We start from the raw sequence: 17,741 nt of genomic DNA on the forward strand, positions 1-17,741 counted from the left end.
GAGATGACAAAAGCTATATTTTTATTAATTTCACAGCAGTCATAGCCATTTTATTTTTCAAAGTTGCAGAGAGCTCTCTTAATGCTAATCAAAGTACTAATTTTCAAAGAATAATTTTTATTTAGTTTTGATTTAAGAGGGCTATGGAGTTGAAGTTATGGTTGAGACAAACCTGATAGCATTATTGTTGGATTAATGTATCAGAAAATTGAAAGTTACCAGTATTTGAGGCAGCAGTCATGCCTTTTTGGAAACCAGGAAGTGAGGTATGAGTCACTGGGATATAGCTGACCCCTTTTATGCCTAATTCAGTAATGTTTTTGTGGAAATCTGACACACACCTTTCCTATAAATATATTTTTTAAAACAAAGAGGATTATAACACCACATTGTTTACTCCAGTGTTATGAGTGTGTACTGTTAGTGTTAGATCTGAGGGCTTTTAACACATGTCTTTATTATTTAAAGTTGTGAATTCTTGTCTGGGATGAGGGTGTTTTCTGGCACAGAGCAAGTTTAGAAGTTAGAAAAACTGGAAGCAGATCAATGATATTTTGTAAATCATATCTATTTTATACATATAAACTCTTAAAAATAACATTACCTCCCAAAAAAAGAATTACTGTGTCAAAAAGTTATGATTTTAATGCTTTTTTTGGTAGGACTTGATGGGAGATTCATGTCTCTTGATTTTTGCAGTACTGTACTTGCTTTTAGTTCGATTTCTCTCACTATGTTTATGTTCTGCACCAGATAGATAAATAGATAGATAGATAGATTCCTATCCCTGATACAAACGTGCAGACTCAGTCACACCTTCTCACACACTCACACCTCTGTCTCTCCCTATGCATTGGCAAACACTTCTCCTCTCTGTGCTCCTGCCTCTCTACCTCCCACACTGGGATAAGTCATCGCTGCTTCAACGAGTAAAGCCCGGTCTTATCTGAACAGTCTTGTTGCCTTCGAGGTCTCATACTCTTCATCTCTCTTCTGTCTGCAGCAGAGCTTCTACACGACTCACCAAGTGTCTCTATCAGCACTGCAAGAGAAGTAGGTGACACACACACACACACACACACACACACACACACACACACAGACAGACAGACACACAGAGAGACTGACGACAATAACCACAATATATTCCTTTTCTTTTTATTCTTCTCTCTGTTTGGAAATTGCAGGGTCAATATTTTTATTAATCACATTACTTGACATGATGCACCAAAATTTACTCTATCTGTTTACAGGAATACACTGAATAGAACACAAGGTTTCACAATGGATACACGACTGACGTTTTGCCCATTGCACTTACAACAGTGAATGACATTTTTCCAGGTTTTTTGTTTCATATTTTTTTCACCCGCTGCTCATCATCTTGCAGATCACACCCATCAACTCAAAGACCTCCGGATAGTCTGACAAAGGCGTTCTACTCTGCAGCCGCTGAGGAGGATCTTTCTTGTTTTACAAACACAATATGTATAGAAACTATACACAGACTGGATATGTTTCTGAATACGAGTTTTGTTCCACTGTTGTAAACAGTCAATACAAGTCAGCCACATACACTATGCTTATGCAATAATAATAATAATAATCATCATCATCATTAGTTTCATCATCATCCTCATTATTGTGGTAATAAATGTTTGTTTTTTTTATACACAAAAGTTGGCAGCAAATACGGCATGGGGATGCACATGACAGCCGTACTCAAAACTCAAAAGCTGTACAGAAGAATGAAGTCGTATTTACAGTAAGAATGTGTGTCTGTCTGCCTTTCTGTCAATCGCACGGCTGCACTTGGAGGCTGTTTTGTCTCGTGCACCTCATATCGACCAGATAGCATCTCCACCTCTTGTTTTGATATAGATCTTACACTGTTTAGTCAGAGGCGCTGTTACGCAACCTCCATGTTTCTGCGTTTCATCAAGCAGCAAGTGCTACCAGTCAGGCTTGTGCTTTCAAAATGACATGCCCTGATTTGTGAATGGCTGAACATTTTTACTCATCAATAGTCTCTACGTTGGCCTGTGAAAGTCAAGGTTTGTTAGGCAAACCTTGGTGAAATCATGCCTTACCTTTTTATTTTTATTCTTTTTTTTAATTCAGGTACAACTTCCAAGAATATAAGATCTAATCATGCACCTTTCCAATGGCTTGGCTGCTGAGTGGTTTAATCAACAATGAAATATCCAATAGAAGCATTCCATTCACCCCACAGGTTATACTGACACCCAATATGTACACTGACAAGTATTAATGAGAGGTGCTGACCATCTGTATCACAGGTTTTTATAGCAGCACGGACAGTCACTGCAAGCCAAACACTGAGGAGCCCAGGTCAGCCAAAAAACGCACAAAAACTGAATGAGGGCTTACAAACAGCCAGACGAAGCCAAGCAAACCCATGCTTCAGAGCAACATGATGGTGGACATTCAAAAAACCGACAGTCTACACAGTTTACCCTTTGGCAACGAGTCCCCCGGTGTGGGGAGTGAGGGGTCAAAACATGCCACGAAAATAAAAACAATTCTAGTTCAATATTCAATATTCAAATTCATACAGACAAGCTGCTAAGTAAAAACATTTTCATGACCTTTTTTCTCTTTTTTTATTTTTTTTATTTTTTTTTACTATTTTAGTTCATAATTTTGTTGTTTTTCTTGTGAATACAGTGATGATAATAAACTGTTTTAGGCAGAATCACTTCCGGGTTCAAAATGAGTCATTGCATAGAACATTTGAATTGATAATTGCTTTCATCCTCTCCTATATCTGTATGCATGTGTGTATGCGTGTGTGTGTGTGTGTGTGTGTGTGTGTGTGTGTGTGTGTATGCACGTGTATATGTGTGTGTGTGTGTTTGCACAAATAGAGGCAGTGGGCCCAGCTTGTTAGTGAGATCATCTCATTGGTGAATTGGTAACCTCATTAATCAGCAGGAGGGTTAACAGGTCGATTGGGTGGAGAAGACAATTAACCTTGGCTCTGAGGTGTCACTAGGGTGCAAAGTGTATAAGGTATGTGTGTGTGCATATGTGTTTGCAAGGAGATGAACAGAGAGAGAGAGAGAGAGAGAGAGAGAGAGAGTGTCTGTGTGTGTTCGTACCTGTCTGCATGCTCGTACGCATCTGCACATAACATGCACGTCTGGACATGGTACTGTGGTTGTAAACCCTCTGACAAATTGTATTACGGCTATTTATCGACAGAAGTGTTTAGTATTTCCCATCACTGATTTAAACAACATATATACGATTGTGCTATATACCATTTTCTGCATGCTATTGCTTTTAAAAATCAACAAGCAAATTATTTGATGCAAGAAAACAGATTCAAACAAATAAAAAGTGAAAAATATAAAGTTTTACCAAAGGAAAAAAAACAAAACAAAAAAAAAAAAACACAGAACAACAACAAAAAAAGTCACTGGAGAGTGATTCCATAAATACACAAATGACAAATTTACATAATTAGATCTCTGATTTGCTTTTATGTACATAAAATAGTATACAGTAGTGTAAAAAGAAATGCATGATGACATGGACATTTTAAAACATATGAGGTATACAAGTAAAACATGTACTGAATAAGGCTCTTCCATTCAGTGAATATCAGGCAAAAATGAAAAGAAACTAAAAGATGAGACAAATCAATAAAAAGGATAAAGTCCCCTCTGGGGCTTTATCCTTTTTATAGTCAGCTCCAGAGCGGTACACTCAGCTCTGGGGCTGACTATAACGATGGCTTTGCGATGGCTAATTAAGAGCCGTGGCCACTCTTTCATTTGGTCCTCTCATCTGTGTGATTCTCACACGTTGTGGGCACACTGGTAGTACTTCCCTTCCCTAAAAACCTACAGCTGATGACTAGTGGCATCTCATAGGTGGTGAAAAATTATCGATATGGGCTTCTTCTTCTTCTTCTTCTTCTTTTTTTTTTTTCTCAGTTTTTCAAATATTTGTGCGTGCATTCTCATGTCCACATTTTACACAATGCATTCTGTAGACATCGAAACAAAAAGAGGAGAAATAAAAACACATTCAAAGAAAGGGTCAAATTCCCTATACTGGAATGTACTGTAGAGATCAGAGAAACCAAGCATTCGAGGATTGTGGTGGAGTCATCAGGTTGGTTGTCATTGCCGTGATACACCTCGTCTACTCCAGGTATGTGCTGTCACTGTGGGCTAAAATCGGTATCTTTGATACTTTGATAAAACCTATGAAAGTCTGTCTTTTTTTCACCGTGTTTTGCATGAACAGAAGACATCAGTGTAGAATCAAACATCCTTGCCAGCGCTACTCAGACATGAGCGGTGTTCCATTAAAATTCCTATAGAGGGCGCTGTGAGGCTTCTTTAATCGAGCTGTTTGAAGGAGGAGACATGCACGACCAAACACGCCGAATTCCTCCCATGATATCCAGGTGTCTCAGTTAGCAGGCCTTTTACTGTCACACAGATCCCAGGAGGCTTTCTCCAGGAGGAGGAGGAGGAGGAGGAGGAAGGGAAGCAGGACTCGAGTCTCCCTTCCCCCTCTCTCTGCTCCTCGTCTCCACATCCTCATTATTGACCGTTGTTGTCCTCCTGAAATAAACACAGCAGAGAAGTGAATGTTAGCAGAAATAGATTAATTGCACAACATGAAATTCTCCAGACCACAAAATCAATGCTGCACCGTAGATTAAACCTGCGTAAATGAATGACATAAAAATCACCCAACAATTAAATGAGGAAAAAACAGGGAGTGCTGCTGGTTTAGGCTCTGTTTGGTTAGGTGTACAGAAACCAGGTGCTCGCCTAGGATGGGGCAAAGAGTCAAGTTATAAAACAACGACTGTCCCGCTCACTCTGTGTAAAAGTCCATAGTACAGGCAGGCAGTCCAAAAATACACCCGTGGCACTCCGCAACACCGTTATTAATATATGGATAAACCAACACATTACGACTATGAAGACTCTCTCTGGACTTTTACGCTGAGCAGGCCAGTCATTGTTTTTTATCTTTAAGTCACCCAACAATTTCGTTTGAAAATATCAGCAGTGGCAGTAAAGCATTTTAAAATGACCTAGGCCACTGGTTCCCAAACCGGGGGTCGTGACCTCCACTAGGGGTTTCCAAAGCTTCACGGTGGGGTATGAGGCTATTTTTCATTTTAAGCAGTGTGAGAATTTTTTTTAAAAAAATATATGGTAGGCCTATATGTCAGCATTTGATTCATTTCTGTGAGGAAAGCTAAAGTGAACTGTTACTTTTAGAGTTTAGATTACTAGGCAAGATGTGAACTAAAAAAACAATCTCACAGGATAAGGGCACATTAAAGAGCTGAACACGAGCTATATTCACAGAACCTTCACTCCCTGCTAAACAGCCTCGTCCTGCATCAGAAAAATATGCAGTTAAATCAACCAAAGTCCTGATGAAACGATGGAAAAGGGTCAAGGAAAAAAAAAGTGAATTTTTCAGTATGTATGACTGCAAAAAAATAATGACAAAGACAGAGAATTGTACAAAACATTCCTAAAAATGTGGAAAAATCATTTTTGATGCAGTATTCAGGAAATAATCTGCAAAATTCATCCAAATCACTCGGTTTACACAAACTTCTTGCAGTTACTGTGTTCACTACTCGACTTAATTTTACAGTTTATCAGTTGTTCTGCACTGAATTAGTTACGAGTTACGTAATTAAACTACTACATTAATGGAACTGTAAATCACAGTTTGCCTCAGAAGGCTTGACAGCATACGACATCCGTCTTTCCTTGGACCCTCACGACTGAAAGAAACATGTAATTAAACGGAGCAACGTCTGTGAGCTAATTCAGGCATGCTCTGCATCAGTACTGCTGCTCGCTCTTTCAGCCCCACCTCCTCCCCAGCATCCACCTGCAGGCTCTGGCTAAGGGGGTAAATATTAATCATCACTCCCGAATATCTCATGTAACTATATCTGCGAGGAGCGATGAGAGTTTACACGCTAAACTCTAACTATGTTCTCTTGAAATAAACATTTAAAATGTGAGTTGTCTGACTGAACTGCACTCATGTTTTTTGGACTTGTGAATTTTATTCTCCACTTCAAAACATTTGTTCAAAAAGTAATTGAACGTAATTAGTTAACCTACTTTGATGAAGTAATGAAAATAGTTACATTACTTACCATATTTTTTTAACAGGGTAGTCATCTGATACCTATTACATTTCAAACGTAACCTTCTCTGCACTGAATGTGATATGAAATATCAATAAAATATGTCACTTAGGGGTCGTCAGTTCATCAGGGTCCCTTGAGGGAAATGGTTGGGAACCTTTGATCTACACCTTTAAAGAATCAGCATGTTTTGCAGTGGCCATTACACAGCACACTCACATAGACCTTAAACCTTCTGCAATGTTTATGTTGCAGCTCTGCCAGCCTACTCTCCGTTACTTCCCATGATACTCCAGCCAATCACAGCCCTGCTGGTATCGGCAGTAATCCACAGGGCTGAGCAGGCTGGCCTGCTGCTCAAAGAAGCACTGAGTCGGGTTTATCTCCACGTTCCCCCACTTTATCCTCAGACTGGCCACAGACAGAGAGATGACTTGACACAGCCACAGATATTAATCCAAGTGTCACCATGGACAACATAAAAGCTGAATGATAGAGCTTCTGTCAAATGAGCCACAACTTCATCCTGTGCAAGCCACAGCGTGTTTTGACAGACGCCAAATAAAGTGCATTGAAATCGGCTCTATTTGCACTTCTGTAGTTCTGCTCCATTGAGCAGAATTAGTTTGTTAGCTCACCCTACCGTGTAATGAGTGATGCTTACCATGAGTCATCGTCCTGTGTGTCTGCATGTGCTCCTCTCTCTGTGTGTCTTTGCGTGTGTGACATTAAAGCAAAGCCACAGTTAGCCTTCTCAGGCTAATTATAGCCCAGTGTGCTTGGCCCAGATTATTGGGCGTGTGCGGAGTCAGAAGGTAAACCATACAAGAGCTGACCTCCCCTGTTCTCGGCTGTGACCTCTCACCTCTGCAGTGCAAAGTTAAGCAGACTGTGACTTTAATAACCTGACCTGACACGACAGTGAATCAGTGAACAAAAACCCTGAAACAGACAGAAGCAAAACCAAGACAGATGTATGTGAATGGCTTTTAGTTACTTACCGTCGGTCCAATGAGGCTCCAGACGTCTCCACAATCATCATTCTGGGACTGCAGTTCTGTCAAGGCATCCACTTACTTTCAGGCCTCTTCAGCCCTCTGCTTATGTCTTGTAACACCGTGCTGACGAAGCGATTGCCCTTATTTAATTCACTTCAATCGTGTGCCCATGTCTGGGGAATTCAGTGCTGACAAGGCATCCTTTGATTCCTGCTCTGTTCAGTAATTTGGGGTAAGGGAAAGGTACAGCGGATCAGTTAGAATATACAGTCACAGAATTTAATCAGTCATCTCTTCACTTGAGTCTTCTCATTATGCAGACACAGAATATGCTAATCTATGTAAATATCCAGCTGATAAAACACTTAATCAATTAATCAAAGTATGACACAAGTCTGTGTCTTCACAGTTTGGAGTCTCGATGGGAAACTTAGGCTACATCCACACTAATATGTTTTTGTTTTAAAACACAGAACTATTACAACGTTTGCACCTGATGTCCGCACTACTCTGTTTTGGAGACGCTTAAACAGAGACCTTTGAAACCCTGCTGACCCCATTTTAATTTTAAAACTCCGGGGCTGCATTTTATGCTGCGTTCACAAGGAATCAGGCGGACGGAAGACAGATAACACCCTCTGGGTGGCACAGGAAAAACAAATAAACAGTCCGACAGGATGACAGGACGGTAAAACTAAACATGAATAATGGCATGTTGCAATGGTGGTGCTGTATTGTTTACAAAGAATGGAATAAAATATTCATTCATTCATTTTCTGTAACTGCTTATCCTGCTGGGGGTCACGGGGGGGCTGGCTGGAGCCTATCCCAGCTGACATTGGGCGAGAGGCAGGATACACCCTGGACAGGTCACCAGACTATCACAGGGCTGACACATAGAGACAGACAACCATTCACACTCACATTCACACCTACGGACAATTTAGAGTCACCAATTAACCTGCATGTCTTTGGACTGTGGGAGGAAGCTGGAGTACCCGGAGAAAACCCACGCTGACACGGGGAGAACATGCAAACTCCACATAGAAGGGCTCCTACACCCCGGGGTTTGAAACAGGAACCCCACTTGCTGTGACAACAATGCTAACCACTTTACCACAGTGCCGCCAGAATAAAATATAATAAATAAAATCATTTGGGGTTCATTATTTTATGTAAATATTCTAGTAATGTCCAGTAAGTGTTAAGATCACCATGTTTTCTCCTTGTGTGAGGGAGCTACCTGACATCCAGATGTAAATTCTGTTGTGGAGGACGTCAGTAAGTTAAATATTTTGACTCTGAATGGCAGTGCCGCCTGCCGCTACTGCTGCCAGTATTCTCTGTTGTTGTCACCTAATTTTACCATCCTGCTCTTGTCCACTAAAATGATATCTGGTTTGCCTTCTACCATCTCCCTGATTCCATATGAACGCAGCATTCGTCTGAACTGGCGGAAAAAGAGACTTTTGAAAATGATGATGCAGACACCTGCACTCGCTTCCTGATTGGGTCTTATCAATCACAACTTGTCAAGTCTTAGGCCTACATATCTTTAGTGATTTTATCCTTCTTGTGTTGATACTCTTTTCCTATCCCAATGCCTTTCTCCAGTGATGGACAATGCTCCCGGGACTACTGTGATATGTTGCTGTATTGGCTTTGGAACAACTCCCAATCTGTTTTCCACCACCTTGACTACCTTATACTCATGCGTTACTTTCAGTAACAGTTCCACCTCATTGTCAGTCCAAGCAAAGAAATCTCTAGTCTTACCTTTCACCCTATCAGTACTAATTTCCGTGACTAAGCAACCAACCACAGAGTAGACAATCTGCTTCCTGTTTACTTTGGCACGCAAATGCAGGTTGTATGTGAATGGTCATGTGCTATGTGTTTCAGGCATGGTACCCTGCAATCCATTGTACTCAGAATTCTTGACGTCTGGCATGGAAAAGTGCAATGAAAAGGTCACGCTGGAGTTCCAAGTTGGAATCTTAGGCAAAATTTACCAAGCCCGAGTTCAGTGACATAAACAAAGGTGACATCTCAGCGACATGCCAGGGCACAGAGTGAACTAAACAGAGTGACCTTTTTTTATCAGTTTTTATTTTATTTAGTGTTCTATGCAGCGTTGGTGTTGCGAAACGTGCTCTATTGATGTTGTAGCGGCCTGTTTCATTTCGCTGGGAGCACCACAACTTTATGCCATCACCTGTGGTGATTGATCGCTTGGCACCCGTTTGCACATTTTGAGCTTTTGCATGTTATTTTAATGAGCAATGACGAGCAAGACAGTTGACTTATTTTACACGCCATATCACTTTGCTAATCACGCTGTGGTAATTTATGTAGGTCCTCTGTAGACGCTTATTAAGCTTAGGGACTTGCCATACAAATATTAGTGTGCTGCAGACATCCATGTTTTCCCGAAGAGGTGCCCTGGGACAAATTTAGATCGGACGTTGGTAATTCAGGCTTGGAATTATCATCTTTAGACTTGCAATGGATTGCAGCCTTATTAAGGATGGAGATTATTTATGACAAGGTGCTAAAACACTCGTGTGTGCGGAAGAGATTGTTTTAAAACACTGTTTTAAAATGTGAACACATTAGTGTGAGTGTGGCCTGAAACTAAAGAGGTAAAACAAAAAATATCACCAGCACTCAACAGTTTACCAACTTAACGCATTGCTGCTTTTGTTTTACACCGACGTAAATAAACACATTACATCTTTAAATATTTTCCTATAATACCACTGTTTCTTACTTGCTTTGTGGAGCAGGTGACACAAGAGTTGTCATAAAGACATGTCCACAAAAAAGTATCCATTTCTCAAAGAGTAAAGACGAGTTAATGAGATACTCACTGATGCACCCAGGATCTCTCTTCCTCGATTTCCTCTGTAATGTGAAATGTATTTAATGCGGTTTCATAGGTTTTTCAAGTACAAAGCTACCAATCCATCTCGTCTCGACTCTGCATACCCTGAAACAAAAAAACACAGTTGATTAAAAATAAACAAGTGAAGCAATAAGCACGTACATTATCGTTTCCCAAACATCCATAATTTACGTCGAGGAAGCAATTCATCATTTCTGTTGATAAGCGGGCTGCCAGCTGTTGCCTCCCATCCTAAAATCAATGCATGTTTCTAAATTAAAAGTTTGCAAAACATCTTGAGTTGCCTGTAACTGTGTCACTCACCCTCCTCTCTTTAGTTCACCAGAATGAAGTGAACTTCTTCCCAAGGCCAGACAAAGCTGCGTGACAAAAAGAGAAGGAGACAATATCAGAGAACAACCCAAGCTGTGATGTACCCATTCCAGTATTTCATTTTTTGTCGTATTTATTGACTATACCTTTAAAACAAAAGCTAAAATTCATCAACATCACTAGACATGAGGTTGCATTTCAAAACATTTATTGATGACTGTACCATCTCCCAGTTTCCCCGCCTGCTCTGCTGCCCCTCCCTGCAGGATTTTAGTGAGAACATTGTCCCCTTCAGCAGGCGGCTGTCCTGCTGCGGCACTGCCTATACCTACAGGTTTGCTGCCAATCCCAACAGGGGCGGCCTTGGAGCCTGCAGACAACAGAACACACAACCATCACATGTGTCATCTTTTGCCTGTAGTCATTGTGTGGTTTATGGTAATGGTGGAGCTGACACATACCGATGCCTGTCAGAGGAGGTGTAGCTATTTTGGTAGGCTGAGGTGCTGGTGGGACTCCTGTTGTAGCTTTCACTCCTGTGGCTGCGGCTGCTGCAGGTGTAGCATCCATTTTTGCCTGTCGAATCGAACAGAGACAAACATGGAGTTAAGGGCAAAGGTTAAAATGCTACTATACATCATCAGATGCAATCCCATTTAAAATATAATCTTATATAGTTAATCAGATAAATTCATGTTCTTGATTTTTATGAGTTCTTATTTTTCCTCCCCACCTGTCCCTGCACAGTTGATTTTATGCTAACTACCCAGTAGAAGTGTCTTTTTTGAGTGAGTCAGATTGTTCTCACACTCTACAATCCAAAAGCATCAAACAAACAACTGTTGCTTCGTTTTGTGACATTTGAAAGTGTTTTTTTGAAGGTTTTATGTAACAGGACACTGTAACATTGCCATCTTATACCAGCCTCTCAGGAATATTTTAACATGAAAGTACCACACAGTTCAGGATGTTTTAAAGTAGCACATCCTTGAAAGCATAAAGTAGAAACACTTGAAGGTTGTAGGACCCCATTTCCCTATGTTTTTGTGCCTAATGACTAATGGGAACAACAATTTTGATAGTGAGAGGGAGAGCGTGAGAGGCAAGAGAGGCAGGGAAGACAGAACTGATGACATGCATCTAGGGTCTGGGTGGGACCTGAACCTATGCCTCTGTGGTAAGGACTTGGCCCTGTGGGTATGCATGCTACCAGGTGAGCTCCCAGGTGCCACGGAACCAACACGTTATGTGCATTTGCAGTGCAAAAACAAATATTCCAGACATGCCCATACTTTTAACCGCATGTATAAAGGTAGGAGCACATTCTGATAGATATGTTCTACCTGACAGACTGTGCTAGTCTACTTTTAACTACTTTTATAGAGGTAGTAATCCATTCTGATAAATGTGCCGCCACTGGTAGGTCATTCTGAGCAGATACACCAGCAGTGCTGAAACAAGCTGCAGTGTTACCACTTAGGGAATGTTTGCATCCTCAATTTACATCCACTAAAAGTGCTTGCTTTTACCACTGTCATGCTTAGCTTATGGAAACAGCCCTGAAATTGCCATGGCCAATTCCACCAGACTCCTTTCAAATAAACTGTAATTTTAGTCTGTATAGAGCCAGTATGTTTTCATATCTTACTGGGTAAATTAAGGGTTTATTTCAACCAAATCAGAGCTGGTGATTGTTGAAACAGTGAAAAGACAATCAGAGACAGCTTGTGTGAGTTTTATTTCGTTCTGTCGACTTTGAATGAAGCGTGCTTCACCATTACAGAAATACTGTTTACTTAAATGGAGTCTGGTGAGTTTGGCAAAGGCGATTTTGGGGCTGTTTCTGGTTAAACATCTCCGTCAGGTCCATCTCTGTAGGGTTCCCTTCAATCATGTTGTCATACACAAAAAATAATAATCTCAACATGATGTCAGTGGCAAAAACAAGCACTTTTAGTGGACATTAATTGACAGCATGAACATGCCCCTGAAGGGTTACAGCCTGTTTCACTGCTGTCGTCGCTCTCTCATTAGTGGACCAATTTCAGAAATTGTTCCTCTCATTAGTCACTTAGACACAAAAACAATGGAAAATAGGATCCAGGTTGAAAAATACCAAACTTTCCCTTTAATGCCTGTAAAGTAAAACCAGGGTTAGGTCTACTCACCGCTGTGGGAGTCGGCTGCCCAGCTGCAGACCCTACTCCTGGCTGGCGTCCCTGTTGTTGGGCTTGGCCAGATTTGGGCTGCTGCTGTGCTGGTCCAGCTCCTGCGGTAGTTGTTGTAGGCTGGCTGCTCTGAGGGGTCTGGCTGTGCTGCAGTGGCTGCTGCTGCTGCTGTTGTGCACTCTGCTGCTGCTGCTGCTGCTGCTGGGCCTGATGGGTACCATCAAGTGGTTCGGATCCTGGATGTCTCCCAGACTGTCCCTGACCACCTGACCGCTGCTGCCCAGCGTGGCCCTGAGAGGGCTGCTGCTGCTGTTGTTGTTGCTGCTGCTGTGATTTGGGCCCTGCTGCAGAGGGATCCTGCCTTCTGGAGGTTGTGCGATCTCCTTGGGGTCTCTGGCTCCGTCCCCCAGTGCCGTGGTGATGACCAGACTCTCGGGAGAAGTCGCCTGAGTTCCTTGGGCTTCCCTGGGCGGAGCGGGAGTCTGGACCGCCCCTTCTTTGTGCAGATGAGGACCCTCTGCCATCAGAGCGGACAGATGGGTCTTTGGGGTGTGTCCTGGAAGAACGGGACGACCTAGGATCCTCTGAGGCATGGCGAGAAGAGCTGTGTCTGCCAGAGCTGCTGCCGTGGTGACGGTGATCCCGTGATGCTGTGGAGGAGTGCCGTTGTTGGTTGTACTCATCCTGCTGAGAGTATTCCTCTGGAGGTTCATCGTAATCATGGTAGGTGTGTTTACCACGCCTGCCTGTGGATGAGTGACCGCCACCTCCATGATGTCTTGAGCGATCAGAACGGGCCTCCCGTGGCTTCTCAAACCAGTCAGTCTCTTCTTGGCCCAAATGATAGGCTTTTAAAACCAAAACAAACATTATCAGTCAATTGTTTTATGTGGTGAGAGGAGTAGCATGCAGACTGAAGCCATGCAAAAGAAGTGGGAAAACATACTCCATATCCCAGAGCCATGCACATTTTTGAGGAATCCAAAAAAAAAAAAAAAAAAAAAACAGACATCACCTCACACTTAAAAATGATGCGTGCAAAACAGAAATATAAAACAGGCATGTTTGGCTGAGTTCATCACAGGAAACAATCCATAAAAAAGTAGACAAGACATACAAAGTAATGTTGCTCTTCTCAAAACTCCACACTTGGCATGCAGTCCTTTCCCAGCACACTTTAAAAGGTGGAGGAACGAATGTCAGGCAGCACAAATTATTCAGCACCAGTTACCTTCACTGTCAGAAACGGCACAGTGCATGTCATCTACGAGGTAAGGGTCATCTGGTTTATAGACATGACTCCTTGGCGCGTCCTTCTTGTGATGGTCCTGAACATCTGGCAATGAATGGCTGGAGCCGTACTGGTTCCTCACATCGTGGGCGTCTGCTATACCAGAACTTCTTCCCATGCCTACAGGCTTCCCAACAGGACTGAGTGGGCTCTCCTCTTCTGAATTTTGGCTGCGCATGGGAGCCCTTCCACTGCGGCTGGTTCTCTGTGATCGCTCCATGGCATCCCTCTCGTAGGATTTACTTCTGTGGCCTGTGGCATCTCTGGAGGAAATCTTGTCCATACCATATCCAGTAGACCTGGACCTACCAGAGCTGTACATGCGGTCCTCCTCCTCAAGACCCTCACGACTGGTGCCGTAATATTTCTGCTGGTCGTATGCATTCTTCTTCATCCCGTAGGTGCCATCATCCTGAAGCTTCTTGGTTCTGGACACAACCGTACAGCTGCCTCCTGTTGATGTTGTCATTGTGTACGAGGCAAGGTCAGACTCCACATCCCGTGCTTCCTCGATAGGAGAGAATTTAGAAATCTTCTGCTCCATTCCCTGCTTCCTGTGCTTACTACGTTTAGAGGAGACTACTGCAGGGGCAAGATTCTTGGGTGCGAGTTTGTGGCTACCGGAGCTGCTCCGTGACGTGTGTTTATAATCATCATAGTAATAGGAGCCTCCACTAACTGTGGTGCTGGTGCGACTATCCACTGTACTCTGGTACCCTGTTGTTCCTGTGGGTCTACCATAAGCATCCACGGGCTCATCTTCAGGCCGACCATAGCCACTCCCACGTGCAGGGCCATTCTCACTGCGGTACCGCCCTCCAACAGGATGACCCAGAGCATCAGTAGGTTGGCTAGTGTTGTCTTTGGTCAACTCACTGATATCATCAATCATGACATAGTTCCTGGGAATATTTTGCTCCAAGTTGGAGGTGTAGAGTCCATCTGAAGCATAAGCAGAGGTGGGGCTGTCCACAGAGTGAGTGAGGCCAGGCTCAGGGGGGCGGTACTGTCCATACGCGTTGCTGTAGACCGAGCCGAAGTTGGTATCTGGAGCTGATGTGGCCACTGACACTGCTGGGTTGCTGATGACTTCATAGTTAGTGGGGAGTTTTTGCTCAAGGTCAGCCAAAGAAGTTTGCCGTGGCCTTTGATGGACTGTAAGGATCTCTGCCTGGGGCTGGTATGTGAGACCAGGTTGGTAGGAGCTGTGGCTAGGGTAAGGAAGGCTCTGGCCTGGCATAGGTTGACCAGGGGGATGGAAGCCCTGGTGACCATGCTGCTGCATGCCGAGGTCTGTCTGGTAGGAGGTTTGGCCATAAATGCGATTGGAGTAGGTTCCCTGGTTCTGGTAGCCAGGCCCTGGCGGGGGATGGGGCTGGAATGTTCCTGGCTGGGGTGCAGAGGATGAAGGGTACTGAGGAGGCTGGAAACCTATCTGTTGGTAAGTAGCGCCTGGCTGCTGTGTTGATGGCTGACTTTGAGGGTATGGATAAGACATATAGGACGAGGTTGAGGGATACTGGGAGGTTGTATTGAGGTCATTAGTAAATTGACTCAATGGTGCAGTGCTGGGCCTTGTCAGCAGACCATTAGCATCAAAGGTTCCTGCTGCAGCTGCCAGCCTAAGGTTATTGAGCTCACTGTCTGACATGTAGTCCCGAGCATCACCCATACATCTCAGGTAAGCCAGCTCTCTCCTCTCCCTCTCCTTCACCATGGTCTCCTTACGTTGGGTGATGCCCAGCTCCAAGTAACGTAGCTTGGCGTCAATCTCTTTCTCTTCCTCCTCCAGTTCAGCCTGCTGCTTACGGAGCTTCGATGACTCTTGTTCCACAGCTTTCAGTTCACTCAGCAGGCCGGCCTTGGTGACTCCCTGGGCTGGTCTCGGAAGGACCCTCTGTGGCATGCCAGGAGAGCTGTACATTTGTGCTGGAGTCACAATGGGGAGCGGAGTCTCCTCTGGAGGGGGGCTGGGAAGAGTCCTCTTTATTTTCCTCATCAGAGAGTTCTGCTGCTGCTGCAGGGAGGCCATCTGCTTGGAGAGGCAGAGACACATCAGCAAACACTGAGCTATAAACAGAATGTGTTTATGTAAATTAGACTCATTACTGTACACTGGGTACTCACAGAGGGTCTGCACATTTCTTCAGTCTAAGACCTAAGTGAAGAGCTATCCAGCCTGATAAGTTGTCAGACTACTTGGTTAATTAACCTATGTACTATGGGGGCGTTAGCTCCATCAGTAGTTCAATTAACATAGTTTGATTTCATTATATTGATTAAAATGCTGTTTCGCTGAAGCCAAGACACTAAGTGACGTTTTTCATTTTATGCCTGATTAACAATGTTAAAATGTTTAGTGATGGCAGTCAGGGTAGTCAACACAAAGCACCTCCATTACATAATAATTTTGCAAAGTGGCTCCACTTAGGGGTACACTTTAACGATGATACTCATTGTACTAAATAAGTAACATTTATAGCCCTCTTACTGCAATGAGTTAAATATCGTCAGAAGGAGCATAAGTGCTTTTTCAATTTATATCTAATTTGCCAAATGCAGGATCCATGAATGAATAATTATTCATTAAAATAAAATACTTAACAGAGAAATGTGTGTTGGAGTAGCTTCGTAAATGCAAACATCAGCTGGCTAAATATATTTCTCCAAATCAACCAGAAGCATCAGAGTATAACAAAGCAGTTGTGTTTTGAGTCGTTTGATTTCAGAAATATATGAATTATCTATTTACTCCTTTGATCAAATATTCACAATATCTGGCCTTTTCCATGTTGCTCCAAATATTTATGTATGGCATGCAGGTAAGAACAGTCGACAATAAAACTAGAAATAAACACATAATGAGAAAAGACATCTATGCTAGTCTAATACTTACAAAATAGTTGTGTTGGGTAGATCCATGATGGTATTTCTAAGTATCCAAAAGAGAGCCATGTATGAAACACTAACACTCGAGATTAGACGTGCAAATGTGTAAAATGCCTGAAATCTGAGTGCTATGTTTGCTTCTCAAGACTAATTTTGGTCTAAGTGCAGAGCAATGTTAATTTACTTTGACCAGCTGCTAACAATCAGGAAGACAGCAAAGCACCACCAGGATTCGTCCACATTGTATGTCCCCCTGGCAACTCTTAGGGCTTTGCCAGATATAGAAGACATGACAGAAGTGTGTGTGTGTGTGTGTGTGTGTGTGTGTGTGTGTGTGCGCGTGTGAAAGAGAGAGAGAGAGAGAGAGAGAGAGAGAGAGAGGAAAACAGAGTAAAAGAGCAGAAAGGGGGAAGATAAGGGAGGAGATAGAAAGCTTTTCTGGCATGGCCAGCTGCTCTCATGAGAACATTCTGTCACCTTCTTGATGCCAGATCCTGTGTGATCATCACACACAGCATATTCTGCATACACATACAATTTTTTATTTAGATTTTTTTTAACTCTCAGACAATGAATCGACAAATACTGCCTTAATTGAAAGGCTTTTATTTCTATTTAATGTTTGTCCACATGCTAATTGGCTCTTGTATATGTAGAATGGAGTAACATATTTTTTCATTGTTTGGCACTAGTATGCATTAGTTTGAGTGCAAAAAATGTACTAAATTTCATCACACCCTGTATGTTTTCAGAGTCAATCTGAGTCAGTCTAATGCATAATGCATTTCATCCCCTGCAAATTAACATACAGGGTAAACCTGACATCAGTACATGTTGTATATCAGCAGCAAAAACATATGATGTATTGGATCAAAAGACAAACATCTCCACAGGGGATCTAAAGCATTTATGCACTGTAGCCTTCTTGGAGAAACTACTTTAGATTTTGTGGGGGGTGCTGCATTTCTAAAAATAGACATTTCTTCTGAATACATTCCACTAAAATGCT

At 42.7% G+C, this 17,741-nt stretch overlaps 1 protein-coding gene across 3 annotated transcripts in view; it reads right to left on the reverse strand.

Annotated features, from left to right (window-relative positions):
- Positions 1-1,169: 1,169 nt before the first annotated feature.
- The window catches only part of bsnb (bassoon (presynaptic cytomatrix protein) b), a 107,320-nt gene continuing 90,748 nt past the window's right edge, over positions 1,170-17,741 (reverse strand). For 2 of the 3 annotated variants that reach the window (XM_049579499.1, XM_049579481.1), the window contains exons 6-14: positions 16,740-16,775; positions 13,784-15,875; positions 12,553-13,400; positions 10,846-10,960; positions 10,608-10,754; positions 10,376-10,431; positions 10,038-10,156; positions 7,171-7,382; positions 1,170-4,601 (exon numbers count right to left, since the gene is read on the reverse strand). In XM_049579499.1, the coding sequence (XP_049435456.1) occupies positions 10,391-10,431; positions 10,608-10,754; positions 10,846-10,960; positions 12,553-13,400; positions 13,784-15,875; positions 16,740-16,775 (3,279 nt within the window). In that variant the 3' untranslated portion in view covers positions 1,170-4,601; positions 7,171-7,382; positions 10,038-10,156; positions 10,376-10,390. The remainder of the gene's footprint in view (positions 4,602-7,170; positions 7,383-10,037; positions 10,157-10,375; positions 10,432-10,607; positions 10,755-10,845; positions 10,961-12,552; positions 13,401-13,783; positions 15,876-16,739; positions 16,776-17,741) is intronic. The other variant, XM_049579490.1, reaches the window with a different exon arrangement.

The sequence above is a fragment of the Epinephelus fuscoguttatus genome, linkage group LG1 (genome assembly GCF_011397635.1).
Source record: "Epinephelus fuscoguttatus linkage group LG1, E.fuscoguttatus.final_Chr_v1".
NCBI classification, from domain to species: Eukaryota; Metazoa; Chordata; class Actinopteri; order Perciformes; family Serranidae; genus Epinephelus; species Epinephelus fuscoguttatus.